At 31.2% G+C, this 17,069-nt stretch overlaps 1 protein-coding gene across 1 annotated transcript in view; it reads left to right on the forward strand.

The window, feature by feature from the left end:
* The window catches only part of LOC136977219 (U4/U6.U5 tri-snRNP-associated protein 1), a 55,222-nt gene that overhangs the window by 28,573 nt on the left and 9,580 nt on the right, over positions 1-17,069 (forward strand). The window contains exons 12-14 of the mRNA XM_067272688.1: positions 3,077-3,192; positions 10,267-10,394; positions 13,340-13,473. Coding sequence (XP_067128789.1) covers positions 3,077-3,192; positions 10,267-10,394; positions 13,340-13,473 — 378 coding nt within the window. The remainder of the gene's footprint in view (positions 1-3,076; positions 3,193-10,266; positions 10,395-13,339; positions 13,474-17,069) is intronic.

The following is a 17,069-nucleotide window of genomic DNA, read 5'->3' on the forward strand; positions in this document are numbered from 1 at the left end:
TCTTACACAGCATTATTAATATGATTTTGGAAATTGCAGAACGTATTAAATTACTTTAAAAAATGAAAAATAATTATATCATTTGATTCCAAGATATTTTGTATATCTTAAAAATAACTAATTCTATCCCAGGATCCCGGGAAACAGTTCACTTTTATCCCAGCATCCTGGGACAAGCAAAAGATTGGGAAATGAGAAACAGTAGGGAAAACTATTTTTTCCCACTGCTTAAAGGCGTGTTTTCCTATATATAGTTCCAAATTACATACTTTAGTTTGATTAAATTATTAACTTAATGGTAGCTTGAAAATCTGGCTTGTAGCTATTTAAATTTTTTATTTTACATTATTGAATTTTAAAAGGTGGTATTTTAATAATATATTGACAAGACTATGTCTTGTTTATAAAATTGTACTGACTGCTGTGTTACTAGCTTAGAGGTATGAAGGAGTACATGTTAGGAGTTGAAATTTGGCACAGAGTATTAGGTGCCCAAATCATGCAATAAAAAAAACCAGACTTGTTAGGTAGTCAGGAGACCGAGAACCAAAACACAATAAAATACAAAATGGCGACACTCTACAAACAGGCAGTAATGCGAGATTTGCGCATGCATTGCTGGTTGGGAAGTTGGAAATGCGAATGTTGCGAAATCAAATTTTGACAAACGAATCTTTGAAAAAACCCTTTTATTTGTCCTGTGTTATTCCTCACATATCTCTAGTCACCACGTACTAACCATGACCGATTGACTGGAGATATCTCGTTTCGTCATCAGAATATTATTGAAACTAGATGGTGTGTCATTATAATTTTATATTAAAACTAATTTCTGAAATATAATTTGTTTTCTTTTTACATTTATTAATATATATATTAATAAATGTAGCAAATAATAAAATCATTTTGGACAATACAATAGTCACGATTATTTTTTTCAAAAACGGAAAATTTTTGTTAGGCATCGGCAAAAATTCAACCTGGCCGACACACGACGGAGAGAAATTTTGAATAGGTTAATTTCATCAAAAATGCATCGTGGACAACGCCGTGGCCGAGGGTGGCAAAGTTTCAAAGATTGCCCTCAAAACCAACGATATCAAAGAAGATTGGAGAATGAGACCCACCGTGAGTGTCGAAGTGATCCCACTTAGCCGTGAGTCTCAGAGACATAGTCTTGTCCCAAATACAGCTTTTGCCATTTTACTTGTTGAAGTTTGCAACCTAGACCTAAGCTATAGCAGATTTTATACAAGGAAAACTTCACAATTTTAAAACTTTACAGCATAAGCTATTAAAACTTTTTTAAGTATAAATGTGTGGCGTATGCTGTAAACTTTCAAAATTTTATTATCATATCTTATTGAATTTTATATAATATTTTATAATTTACAAAATATTACTATAGTTATTTTATTATATTATATAAATGTAATCTATTACTATGTTTCAATATATATATATATATAATTATTTATTAAATTACTACATACAGTGAATTCTCATATAACACCCTATAATGTGAATTTGTATTATGCAATGAAAAAATTGCAACTAGTACTCATGCAGAATTCTAATTTTGACGTCCAGAAATACATGTTTTCTTCTTTAACCTCTATGTCTATCTTTAAACTTGAATAAAATTATCTGATAACACGTCTTGATATTGTGATTTCCTATAATGAGGAACATATAGGGTTTTGCCGTAATCTCAAAATTGATTAAATGATAAACATTATTTCTTTGTTTTACTTTCATAACATTGTAAAATAATTTTTATTTCTTAATTTTAAGATTACGTAATGTGTAATAGCTGTTTACATTTTATAAAAAAATTCCCTAATTTTAGCTCTTATAAAGTTTAAATTGTTTTAAATCCAAAATTGATTGTTTTTGCAGCTTTTTCCCCAGGTAAAAAGTTGTTTCAGTCAACCTGCAGTGTTAGTTGGCCATTATTGAAAAATTCTTTATAATTGCCAGTTAATGTTAAAAAAAATACTTGGCTTTATCAATTTATAACATTCAATGGCATACTATTGAATAGACCGAAAACGTTCGTTACATTAAAAATCTCTCAGCGAACATTAAGGTGTTGGTTTAAGTTTTTATTTAATTCTGCTGAGTACGGGTATGATTTATACTAATGCATTGTCCAGTTATCTTTAAAATATAATAAATTACATATATTAATCTCTAATAATAAATTATTATACATAAAAAAAAAAGTATTTTAAGTAGTTGGAGGCAGTATTTAGCTGATTTATCAATCAGCTAAAACAGGCTTGGAGAAAATACTGTCATTGGATAAATTCATTTTAACCAAAATTTTAAAATATTGCACCAATTAATTATTCCTTCTAATTTTCATAATCTGTTCTGTTTGGAAAATTTAGGTATTCCTCAAAACTAGTGCATGATTTACACATATCCACATCCCTTTTTTAACAAATTTATTTCTTTTATTGTAAACATTGCAATGGAACTAATGCACCATATTCATATATATATATACACTTACATACACTCTGTCTGGGAGGAGTTGCTAATTGGTTGAAAGCTGTAGAGAGTCATAGGCAAAGACATCTTCAGTTTTTGATGCAAGATGATTATCAGTATCAAGCATATAGTAACCTGTATGGTATGAATTAATGTAAGTATGGAAGTGAAGATAACATAACTGGTGACATTTGCAGTATACAGAAGACGGATTTACTCCCTATTCTATATTAATCTTTTCTTTCAGATTATTCTAAGTTATATAATTTCTAATTACTATTACTAATATAAGATGATAACCTAACTGTCTACCTTCAGACAAATTATATGGTTAATTAATTAATTCATAACCCAAATGTAGTCCTATAAATTCACCAATTAGATATTTAGTTTAATAATAATAAATCAGGCTATATGACTGTTTATGTTATTAAAACAATTGCTTTAATTAAAGAAATTAGAATATTAAATATTTTAAAATTTAAGATTCTTGGGGGGTAGTATAATTTAAGCTATGTGAGAGTCTCTTTCTCTCTCTACTTTTATTTACTGCAACTGTAGGTGATTCCTGAATCCCCAGGTTCGTTTCAAGAAGCCTAAGAAAAAAGTGCGTAAAGTAAGAAAGAGAGAATTGCTGAAGCCAGAAGACTTGATACCGCTACCAGGAGAAAATGCTGGCATAGATCACGGTTCTCGGTATGTAGCAAACTGTTTATTTTTTATTTATAAATGATAAAAGTTGAGAAATTTGAAATGATATTTGTGATAAAAACAGTGATCTTAGGAATAGAAGAAAAAATATATTTATTTTTGCTTCTATTATTAAGTATTTTATTTTAAGTAATTAATAAGATCTTGAGGCTAATATGCTCCAGATTCAAATTCACAATTTTTTAGCTTCTATCTTATAATTTCTCATTAGTCTTGATATATTTGTCATTATTTATTAAGATATATTCCAATTGATAATTGACCAACTAATCAGATTTTGGGGCAAATTGACCAAAGATTCTGGCTCTGCATCCTCAAACTTCTAAGTGTAGGTTTTGTGTTTGCTAACATGCTACTTCCTAGTTCTTATGTAATATGGAATGCTGCAGTTTTATTTATCGGATAGGCAGACCCTTTGCAGGTGGGATATTGACGTTCAACCAGAAGAAGTTGCCATCCTCCTCCTAATGAGGGATGATCCTTGTGAAGTTTCATTGCATTTGCTCAAACTGTTTTTAAATAAATACATGAAAATCAAATAAACTTTCTTTATATATTAGATTACTAGCAGATGAGCCCAGCATTGCTTAGGCAAAAAATAACAGCAGCAAAGATTAAGATTATTTCTTACTTCTAATCCTTACATTATATTATACTATAGCTCTATTATACTATTTGATTTATATAACTACAAAGGTTATCTTATGTATAGGATTTATTGTACTGAGTGATCAATCTAAATCAATTTTAAAATTCTTTAAATTGTGCCCAATAGAGAAATAAAAACTTTTTAAAATGTGTTTAATGAGATTGGGTATTTGGTGTTATAAACCCTTATGTAAGATAACCTTCGTAGTTATATAGATCAAATACTATAATATAACAAACATTAAAACAAAAACCATACAAAGAGTTTGGTTTTTTTAGCTTATCATTGTCACATTTCTTGCAGCATTCGGGTGGTACAAAATGGCACAAATTCAATGGTCAAGTAGACAGGAATTGAAAATATATCTTAAATTTTTCACAAATCATATTTTTTAATGCTAACTGAGGGAAACTGTATCATTCACAGCCAAATATTAAACAGTAATCTGCCAGTGAATCAAATTTTGGAAAAAACAAACAAAATTTTTAAACCCAGCACACTGTAAAACCACTTATATCATATTTTGTGATCGCCTCCTGGAAGAGATGGTTAATGACTATTACTTAATACCAGTCTATTATTAATATTTGAAAAGTGATCCATGTTAGACAGGTTCTGATTAGGGATTGCAATCCAGCAATGTTTTCAATCCAGCTGGATTTTTGCTGTATCAAAATAATTCAGCTGGATCCAGCGCGGATGTATTTTTGGTGCAATAAAGTGTTATCTGCCTATCTATCTATCTATCCAGAAATTTATGGTTTTTTCTAAAGAAATAAAACATTTTTTAAAAATACTTAAGAAAATTTTTATTATTTAGACTGGTCACTATAAATCAGTAAAACTTCTTACACATTTAGGTAGTAAACTTAACTTTGGTTCGGGTTTGGTTTAACACTTCAGATAGAGATAATTAACTTTAAATGTTTTGTTAGACTATAATTATAATGTAATCTTTAAATTAAATAATAGCAAAGATAATTCTACTAATTAATTTATATTAATATATTATATTATAATAATGTAAGGACGGATAATCAGTGGCTAAGTGGCTATCAGTCTTACCAGTTTTCTTATATAGGCTCTACATATTAGTCTGTAATTATTTATAAGTATATAAAAACTATGTACTGGAAGTAGAATAAGTTAAATAAACTACATCTTTATCAATCCAGCAAGATTTAATAAAATAATAACGTTTTCAATCGTTTTTACGAATCTTCCTCAGTTACAGAAAAGTAGAACATAAAATGTGTTCGGAATAAATATAAAAATTAACGGAAAATGCCCAAGCAGACAAAATATAGATAAATAAACAAAATAAATAGCGAAAAGGAAAAAAAAAACAGATATGACAATGAAACCAGCATTGTTCGTTAATAACATTAATTAATGTAAAAGGATCTCTACATGGTAGACAATGAGTTCGCATCTCTATGGTTTATACAACCAGTTGCCATGTACGCCTTGCAGATTTCCAATCTCTCAAGATGTTTAACCGTTTGCCTATTCGTCGTCGTTTTTATAATTGCCGCTTAATCCTATTGGACATTAACATCCTTCTGTCTTGCGTATGATGCCAGCGCAGTGTTGTCAAGGTTCTTACCAATTGAATATTTGTGCTCCTTGAGCTTTTGTTTTAAACTGTGCATCGTTGCACCCACATAAACAAGCTTGGAATTGAAACGTTGGTCGTGTAAAGGCACCGAATATATATACCCGTTGTTGAATTCCGATCCTCTTTCTTTTTATCGTTTCTTAAAAGTTTGAAAACAGTAGGATTACGTCGGTATACAATGCGAAAATTATTAGACCTGGCAGTACATCTATGTATCTTGTTTAAAAATGGGGTGTAATTAAGCACAATTCTTTTTATATTTATTCCCAACACATTTTATGTACTATAGTTAATGTATTTTTTGTAACTGAGGAAGATTGCTAAAAGTGATTGAATACGTTATTATTTCATTAAATTTTGTTGGATTGATAAAAGTATAGTTTATTTATAAGTAATTTAATTATTGGTGTTAATGAAGTAATGAGTAAGTAATTAGTAGCAGTCTAGTAGTTAGCAAAGCGGCAACACCGACAACGTAGACTTTTGCGCCATTATTTAGAAATTTAATTGAGTATCTGCGGATCCGCAGTCCTGGATCCAGCACCTGGTACTGGATCCAGCAGGCCGAAGAATACGCGGGATCCAGCTGGATTGCTGGATGAGGGATCCAGCAATTGCAATCCCTAGTTCTGATGGCCCCACATGATCGAAGTTGCTCACCTTAATGTCTAAAAGACTTTATATAAGACTATTTAAATAAAATAATTGTAAAAATGCGAGAATAATTCCTTTCATGTGATAATAAAGTGTTTAACACTTATCCTGCTAGAAACATAATATTACGTTTTCTGCATTCCTTCACAAAAAACGAAAAATGTAATATTACGTTTCTTGATATATCCTATTTCTAGCTTTAAAACGTAACATTAAGTTTTCAGCACTGAAAATATGATTTCTCTGTGTATTTTAGTGCGTCTGTTAATAAATAGTGGACACTATTTATTCATAAATTTGAAATATAAGCGATTTTGTACAACCACAATCATCGTCTGATTCGGAGTTTCATTGCCATATTTTGCAAGCGAAAATCGAGTCGTTTTATTTTTTATATATGAGTTAAGTTTAGATATGGAGCATTAACGTATTAACTAATAATTGTTCGAATTTATTAATAAAAAATCAACAAATATAGTGCCAATTATATTGATTTATCTGATGAAAATGTTGCGATTATAATTTATTCCTAACTGAGATCGAAAAAATACAAATAAGCCACATAATTTCATTATTATTTAAAACCTGTATAGTTTATATGATATTACATAATTTATATACTTTTTAGATATTATCAATACAAAAGTCAAATTCCTATATTTCTGATAGTGCTAATGCCATCTTATGTGCATTTACCAAACTGACTCAGTTACGAAAAACAGCTACAGTCAGAAAAAGTCTACTAATAATAATAATGATACAGTACATCATTATTATGAATAAGTTCATCGATGTACTATATATTTCACACATAAAAATACAAATTTTAAAGCTATATTGCAGTTTTTAATTTTTTTCATTTTATCTTTATCTCTAAAACATTCCCAAATAACATTAAAGCATAATACATAAAAATAAATCCCACACACATCAAAATTGAGTAATGTACAAATAAATGTTCCCAATATCAGAAACAGGTTTTACTTTTCACCTAGCTTTAGTCGATTGTTTTTTATTTTCAGTAGAAAATACTGTAAAATTACTTAAATTAGTCAGCACACAGGTAAGAAACTAGGTCAACTGGACTAGCAGGGTAAGTGTTAATTTTGGCAACAGATTGCTTAAATTATGTGGGACGTATGTTCTTGTAATATTGTATTTATAGAAAAATTATTGGCTGCAGTTTGTAAAAACTGTAGACCTATAAATTCACACTGTCGTTCCCTGTCCGTCTGTCCTGCTTTAATCTCAAGAAATGAGTTAGATAGATGAAAGTATTTAAGGTTTTCTTCAAGCTAAATTAGTTTGTCTATAGACATATTTTTTAATGATAAAACGACTATTCCATTATAACTATTAAAGTTTTTGTAATGATTCACTAATGATGCTGTAATATGTTAAATTTCTGAATGCGTTTTGCGTTATTCTAAGTAAAAATAATTGTTTGTGCTAAATTTTCTGCCATTTTGAGTTTTAAAAATTGATTTTTGAAGATGAATCAGTCTAGGCATTCATTTGATTCTTCTTTTCCTCAAATAAGTACACTCTACACTCAATTGTATGTTTAGGTACACCCAGCTCAAGTGAATGAATTCAAAAGTTGGTTAACTCATGGTGATGATATTCGTTTGGCTTGTTGCTTCAAATGCCCAACCTCATTTAGTGTTAAATACGATGGAATTACAGCATTTACGAGGCATGTTGATTATTAAAAGCATTAAAAAAGAAGTGCATCTTCTCATCACCTTTCCCTTCCCCTGGTTGTTATGTTGGCCAACAAAACAATTTTCAAAGATGGCGACCTTAGATGACATGATGGGATAGTTTTTTTTCAGTAAAACGGAATTAGCAGTAATTTATTTTGGGGTAGTGTTAAAATATTAACTTTATCTGCAATAAGATTACAAATTTATTTTCTGCTATACAATAAAAGCATGTATATCGCTAACCAAATGCCGAATTCTATCGGGCTAGATATGGCTAAATACTAAATAAATTATGCAACCAATTTGGCACTAGAGGGAGGCATTAGGTGCCATCTCTTATTAACATTAATAATTATAATTTTAATTAATTAATTTAAATAATTTAGAATTATCGGAAGAAAAAAATCGACCCAGAGCGGGACTCGAACCCACAACTCCTGCTTACCATGCAGATGCGTTGCCAGTTATGCTATCCAGCACTCCAGTCCGACTTCCTCTTCCAGCATATATAAGCTTAGGTTATAACCATTGACGGTTTGCGATGGCCGGTTGAGTGCCTTGGAAGATGTTTACAGGACATGAGCACTGGATGTGTCTCCAGCCGGCATTGTAATAACTGTCGATGGTTATAACATAAGCTTATATATGCTGGAAGAGGAGATTGGACTGGAGGTCTGGATAGCGTAGCTGACAACACATCTGCATGGTAAGCAGGAGTTGTGGGTTCAAGTCCCACTCCAGGCCGATTTTTCTTCTTCTTCCAGTAATTATAATTATTAAATTGTCGAGTTCTGTCTTTAGGCAATTTTTATTTAATCAAAGAAGACACAGCAAATAAAGCTGGTTTCAAAAATATTTTAGACAGACTGTGTCTTCTTTGATTAAATATAATTATTAAAGTTAATAAGAGATGGTGCCTAATGCCTCCCTCTAGTGCCAAATTGAGTGCATAATTTATTTAGTATTTAGCCATATCTAGTCCAATAGAATTAGCATTTGGTTGGAATTTAGCTTTATAGTATATCGGATCTAGTGATGTTATTGTGGGTGCCGGACGGTGGACGGAGTCGCACCTCCTTTTTCTCGGCTAACAGGTCAATGAGACCTGCCCACGTCAAGATGGCGGCTCAGTTTTGTTATGCGAGTGAGAGTGCGGAAGAGGATGGGTCCGACGGTAGAGCGGCGGCGATACTCGAATAAAGGACATTAACAACGTATAAAACAACAATAATTTATTAAGACTAAAGCTACGGTTACAATTAGGGCGAGCTACTGTCGCCTAAGTCCGGATACGCGGAGGGAGAGTTTACACGACTTTGGGGAAGTCATACCTCTTAATCCGAGTCGCTCTTGTTACCAGCTAAAGTATCCTCGGCAAGGTATTCCTTTGTAGAGGTCGGGTTCCCTCGGGACTTGGGACGCACACACACTGTCTAAGTGACACTACGTAACCGACCCCCTTTTCCTCTCTCGTCGCCCTTTTATCGTCTCGGTCAAGTTTCTCGTTTTCACCAACCAGCATTATTCGAATGTTGTTCCTCATGATTCATGTTTTCTCCGTGGGAACCAAACAATAAAATATTTTATTATTAGCGTTTTGGTTCCAGAGAGTTTGAATTTTCACATTATTTATATATAGCATGTATACCTATATATATAAATGGAAAATTTTCAGGTTTCTTTCGAAAGATAGATTCTGGATTTTCCATTCTTATGCTTGTTTATTTTATTAATTAATGAATGTATCGTGCTCATAATGTAAATAGGTAGTTTTTCTAAACTAAAATAAACTTTAGAAAGTATTAAAAAGAATTGGAATCGGGAATTTTCAGCAGAATCAGGAGAAATTTTGGTATCGTCCCATCACTAGTTAACCACTTGGAAAACATTAGTTTTTTAATGAAATGTGCCAAGAAAGTTGTTGCTAAATCTAAATTCTTGTAGCTTTTTTGTGAAAAAACTAGCAACAGCTTAAACCCTGAGAATTAAACATATACTATTATTGTGTAAGTTTAATCTTAGAAAGATTTTTAAGTTTATACTTTTCTTTATCATGTTTCTTGATTTATTTTTCTTCTTGTCTTTATTGTTGTATTTTCTTACTAATATTATGTATCTAACTTAAATTCCACTTTAGTTAGTACTCGTTGAAATGTGAAAAGATTTTTTAAAAAATTCATAGAAAAGAATAAATATGTTTTTAAATGTTAACCAGAAATTTACTCCCAATTTATTTTTTCATTTTCATCAATAGATTTATTACAATAAAGTTTTATTAAAACTGAAAAAATATATTAAACATATTTTATCAGAGTTTATGATGATAAATTGATAAAATAAATTATGATAAATTATAATAAACTGTAAAAATTAAGTTACTTTGTATTCAGATAAGTAAAAATCAGTTTTGTTTTAATATTTATAAAATACAGAAAGACTACTAAGAATGCTGCAGTAAAACAGAGCAATAAAGTAAATGAAAAAGAAGAAGAATATTTGTATAACTCATCTACAGAAGCTGTAGATATGGAAATAGATAAAAACGATCTAGAGGAATCTGGTATGTAAATTTCATTAAATCATATTAAATAATTTTATCAGTAATGCAAATGTAAATAATTTTTTAAATTTCTTTATTTCTCAAAATTTATACTTCATATTAGAGTATTTGAATTTATATACTTTATTTTTAATTATTTTCTTGTTTACTTGTAATGGCTGTCAGTCTGAAGCAAACCATATGATAGGAAATAAAGAGGATGAACTAACATTAAATGATTAATCTATGTCATTCATTTTTCTATTTGTTGATACAAACAAACAACCCTCAGTCAATAAGTTAAGCCAAACTTACCTGAAGATTTTATACGAAATGTATGACACTGTGGTCATATTTTGGCACGAATACAGACTTAACATGGCATCATTTTCTATTTTATTAATAAGGATTGCTAAAAGGTTAAAAATACTTATCTTAGTTATCCTTCTTGGAATAAAAGTTTTCATTAGAGTTGCTAAGATGATGATTGGTTTTTTGCTGAAGTCATGATCATAATGTATGTCTGAATAAAGCAGCAATAACTTCCAGTTGTTTTTCTTATGATGAAACACATCAATCATACACAATAATCAATTTATTATTCTGCCAATATAATGCTAATACATAACACTAAGCACTCGCAAACATTAATCTATATCTGGTGTTTTTGCTACCTAAGTAAAAATTGTGTATCCACATGATTAGATGGACTACTGACATTAATCATCTGTTGTTACTTGATGATTTCAATAGTTTGTATCTAATTTATTGAAATTTTGTCAATTTATTTCTATGGGTATTTTTAAAAATTTTTTAACAAGAAATGTATGTTGGGAATATTGAACATTTGGACTAATAGTTGCATACTTCATCAACAACTTTTCAAAATCCACGAGAGATGATTGAATAGTAACTTTACAAAGTCTGCAGTTTAAAAACCAAAGCGGCTTCAAATGTAATTACATTATAAGTAGACCCATATTGGCAACATGAATGGTTAAAATGAAGCACGAATGTAGGTAATTGTGATATAGCATTTCCAAATGACAAGGTTAGAAAAGTAGTTTTACAAAGAATTCCAAGCAATCATTCAATTTTTGCAGGCCGAAAAGGTTCCACCTGCTGAAATTTATTGTCAGCAAATTGAGATATGTGGGGACTATGTCAGGTGTTGCAAAATGATGCTATAGATTTGCAAATAGATGATAAAATGTGCATCATTTGGGACTTTGTGGGTATGTTTTTGGTGGACTTTTGCAGTGTGATAACTAGCCACTTGAACAAGATCATTAGAAGAAAATACTATGGACTTCTTAGCCAAGATGCTATTCTCCTCTATGACTAGACTGCATATGGCTTACCAGATTGGATTATCTGCAAACATTTCAATGGGAGGTTCTTCATTATCCTCCAGACAGCCCAGATAAGATGCCTTCCGACTTTCACATTTTTTCGCATTTGAAGGAACACGTAGGCAGTTGACATTTTGCTACTAATGAAGTAAAAGCTACTGTCATTATATGGCTAGAGAAACAGAGATGGGAATTTTTTGAGGATGGAATAAACAAACTCATTACATTATGTGATAAATGTTTGAACAGGCTTGGTGATTTTGCTGAGAAGTTGCATATTGTTTGCAGATAAATCGTTCATGTTTTCATTTCTGCAATGAAAGTATTTGTATTATTGAAATGATCAAAAAATAACTTTACAAAGCCAAGTATATAAGGAATGGAAAAATGCTATTCTTTTTAGGAAAGAACATTATATATAAAAATCCAAGACTGTACATCACATCACACTAAATTTGACTGTCTAGTAAGTAGAAATAATAACAGCTAAGGATGTTGCTCAGCTACTGTACACATTTTGAATTTTTTTGACAATTCATATTCATACAAAGTACAATAAACAACTGATAATGCCATCAAATTTAGTGGAATAGTATTCAAAACTGTAACAGAATACAAATTCAATGACTAAATTATAAATAATTTAAATTTTAATTAGGATGTAAAATTTTTTCTAACACTAGGTATGATTCCTTCTCATTATTCTTGAATGTTAATAGTATTTTTGCATTTTTATCTTGTTTAGTCCTCAAAACTAATGAGGTTCCTCATTGTTTGCAATATGGTTTTTTCCTTATTGCTATTCTTGTGCTTAATTTATTCAAGAGGCTCATATTAAAGAAAATAAGATTACTTTTTTCATCTAAATTCTTTTTAATGTTCTCTGTTGTAATTTTCTTAATAATTCTTAACTTGTAACTGAAATTTCCTTTACCCTAAGCTTTTCCCACATATCATATACTTTTTTTTTATATCATCTTTCCTGATGTCATACTTTTTCTTTTCTTTTTTCCTTCGAATTTTTCAAATTCAGTTAAATCACAGCACTGTATTGTAAACTATTAAAAAGAATGTTTTTCGCTTATATTAGATCATCGTCCAATATAATTTTAGTGTACTGAAGTTAGAAAGGATTGTGGTCAAATATTTCATTAATAATGTTACATTTCTTATTGTTAAATTTGAATAATTTAATATCCTGTTATTATCTCATCAAAAAAAAAAATTAATTTTAAATTGTTTTATTGTTATTTTATTTTATTTCAGTTTAACAAATTTAAATGTAAATGCTATTCTTCTCTTCAATTTATTATTTTTAATCAAATATGAGTTGTTTTAGTTTTTGAACATTTGTATCAACAAGCTGACAATGACCTAAGATAAGCTGTAAATGTTTCTTGTGTAAAAATAAACTTTTACTTCCAGAAAAAGCAATTTTATTTTTATTCATACTCTTTCAATGCCTTTATTCTTCCAATATGCTCCTTTTGCCTATCATTAAAATAAAAAAAAAAATATCTGCAATGCTAGAATGTGATAAATGCATATTATTGTGTTTTTTCACATTTTTAATTTATTTGAATGCAAAATTAATAACTATATTTTTTTAATTAGAAATTATGGGACCAGAAGAAGATTTAACTGGTGTACCAGTAGAAGAAGATAAAGCAGAGCTTGAATTGCAGATGGCATTGACAAAAGCTAGAAAACTCAAACAGAAAGAAATATTATCATCTAGATCAGAAAAGGTAATGGTTTAACAATATAGACTTAATTAGTTAAAAAGTACGACAAAATAAAAACCTTAAGTTCCAACAAACTATTTTTAAACCTTATTTACAGGCCCTTATCAGGCTAGACTGTTTGAAATCTTAAGAATTTTTGAACATGTTTACATATAAATATATTTCAGCATTTTATTAGTTTAAGAAAAAATGACAAATATAACTACACAAACAAATACGTTAAACAGTTAGGCTGGAATTTGGTAAATAATATAAGAATTTGTCACAGTAAAAATCAAATGTAATCTTCATTCATTCCTCTGAAAGATAGTTGTTTTATGTTAAGTAGATCAACAGATACTTGAATTTATTATTCTTATTGTATTAATAATAATAATAATAATAATAATTGGTGTTTCTGTGGCAATGCATCCACAGACCACAAGGGCTGGAAAACCATGCCAACGGATGAAATGGACAGTAGAAATGAACGAGTTTATCATCCGTACTTACTACACAATCACAAAACTCGAAACAAACATGACAGCATACAGACAACAACTTACACCATAGATTCACACAACAATATCCTCACCTCACTGTCACCGAACAAAGGGTTGTTGATCAAAAAAGAACAATTATACACAACAACCTTATCTCACAAACAACACTTGAACTTATCAAACAACAGGTTGCTGATCAAATACATCAACAGACAGAAACATCTAACATTAATGAAGATCATGTAACCTGTCAGGATAATCCAGTAACAAGCATTGATAATAACACACATACAACAATTACCACTAATGATACTACAGACACTTCCTCATCCATCACTGATAACATAGACATGGATTTAGTTAATATGCTCTCACTTATATTTCAGGAAACACTCACTAAATATACAGGCACAGATCCCACACAACGACCACGAATACCAAAAATCAACACGTCAAAGGAAGTTGGAAAAACACTAAATTATGTAAACACTCACTTACTACCACACTACATTCATTCAATTTCTACACTTGCAGACATTCATACATTAGTTTATGCTGGGGCAGTCACAGTGGTGACACACCATGGACTGAAAGTACAATCACAGACAAATACACAGAAAACACAATTCTATCACAAGCCTGCATGGCAGAGAAGAATAGAAATACAAATAAATGACATTAGACAGCAATTAGGCAGGCTGACACAATACACTAAAAGCAACATAACACCCAAATTAAGGAAACAGCTCAAAAACATTTTCAAGAAAATAAAAACACACACAAAACATGAACATCACAACACACACATTACAGAATACATTGATACACTAAAACAAAAACTTGCTGCCAAAGCACGTAGACTCAAACGATACAAAACATGTACACTACGAAAACAACAAAATAAATTATTTACAAACAACGAAAAACTCTTTTACAGACAAATTAATAACAAAGCAAACACTGATACACAGCACAGTGGCACACCAACAGAAGAAGAACTCACAACATATTGGTCTTCTCTTTGGTCCAGTGCTGTCACGCACAATGCTGATGCAGGCTGGATCGAGGAGGAGAACAGAAACTTGCACAACATACCAACTATGCCCTGTACTGAAATAAACATACATGATTTCCAATACACTGTTAACAGAACACACAACTGGAAGACACCTGGTGTAGATAACATTCACAATTTCTGATACAAAAAATTTACATCACTGCACCAGAAACTAGCTAAACACCTAACACACATCATCATCAATCCACAAGACATGCCAAATTTTCTTACTCAGGGCATCACCTACACGAAACCTAAAAACAACAATACCACAGACCCCACACAATACAGACCAATTACATGTCTTCCAACACTCTACAAATTATTGACATCCTGTATCGCAAACAAAATATACAAACATATTGAAGAACACGACATTCTAACGGAACAACAAAAAGGTTGCCATAGAAATCACAGGGGATGCAAAGAACAGTTACTCATAGATTCAGTCATTCTACGGCAAGCACACAAACAACACAGAAACATACACATGGCATATATAGACTACAGAAAAGCATTCGACAGTGTTCCACACAGTTGGCTGCTACATATTCTACACATGTACAAAATACATCCATCACTCATTGCATTCTTTCAAAACACTATGCAGCACTGGAGAACAACACTACATCTCAGGGTTCATAACACTTCCATACAAACAAACCAAATTTTTATTAGGCGAGGAATTTTTCAAGGAGATTCCTTGAGTCCTCTCTGGTTCTGCTTAGCCCTGAACCCATTATCCAACATGTTAAACAACACGCAATATGGTTACAATATCAGACATGAAAAAACAACACAGTTTACACTGTCACATCTCATGTACATGGATGACATAAAACTTTATGCATCCACACAAAAACAACTTTATCAACTCCTACAAATCACACATTCATACACCAAGGACATACAAATGGAATTTGGCCTAGATAAATGCAAAACACTTCACATAGAAAAAGGAATCCTGAAGAAAGAAGATTTTGCGCTTGGAAATGGAGACGTTATTGAATCCATGGAAGAGGGCGAGTTCTACAAGTATTTAGGATTCCAACAGGCCAAACTAACAGAACATACACAAATAAAGCAAAGATTAATTAAAGAATACCAAAGTAGGTTAAATGCTATTCTCAGAACACAGTTAAATGCAAAACATACAGTCAAAGCAATAAACACATATGTCATTCCAGTACTCACATATTCTTTTGGAGTTATACATTGGACTCACACAGATCTTGAGCAACTCCAGAGGAAAACAAGAACAACACTTACTAAGCATAAACAACATCATCCTAAATCCGCCACAGAAAGATTAACCCTTCCACGTAAAGATGGCGGACGTGGCCTGATTGACATAGTTAACCTTCACTACAAACAAATACAGTCACTGCGACAGTTTTTTTATGAAAAACAAGAAATATCACAATTACATAAAGCAGTAACTCTAGCAGACTCGAATAACACACCATTAAACTTACACTCACATCATATGGACACAACACAACATATAAAAAGCATAGACACCATTAAGCAATCATGGGCTCGAAAGGCACTCCATGGCAGGCATCCTTATGATCTGGCCCATGATTTTGTTGACAAAACTGCATCAAACAGCTGGTTAGCTCGGGGATGCCTCTTTGGGGAGACGGAAGGATTCATGATTGCCATACAGGATCAGGTCATAAATACTAAAAACTACAGAAAACACATACTCAAAGATACAACACTCACATATGACACATGCAGAAAATGTCACAGTCATGCCAGAAACTATACAACACATCACCTCTGGTTGCAAGCTCTTGGCACAGACAGATTATCTACACAGACATAATCAAGTAGCAAATATAATACACCAAGAGCTTGCAAAGAAACACAAATTAGTAGACATCCACGAACTATACTACAAATACATTCCACAGACAGTATTGGAAAACAACACGCACAAAATGTACTACGACAGAGCCATAATCACAGATAAAACAATTTACCACAACAGACCAGACATCACACTCATTGACAAACACAATAAAATCACATACATTATAGACATATCCATTCCA

The sequence above is a fragment of the Centruroides vittatus genome, unplaced genomic scaffold, assembly GCF_030686945.1.
Source record: "Centruroides vittatus isolate TY-2023 unplaced genomic scaffold, ASM3068694v2 contig_452, whole genome shotgun sequence".
Taxonomy (NCBI): Eukaryota; Metazoa; Arthropoda; class Arachnida; order Scorpiones; family Buthidae; genus Centruroides; species Centruroides vittatus.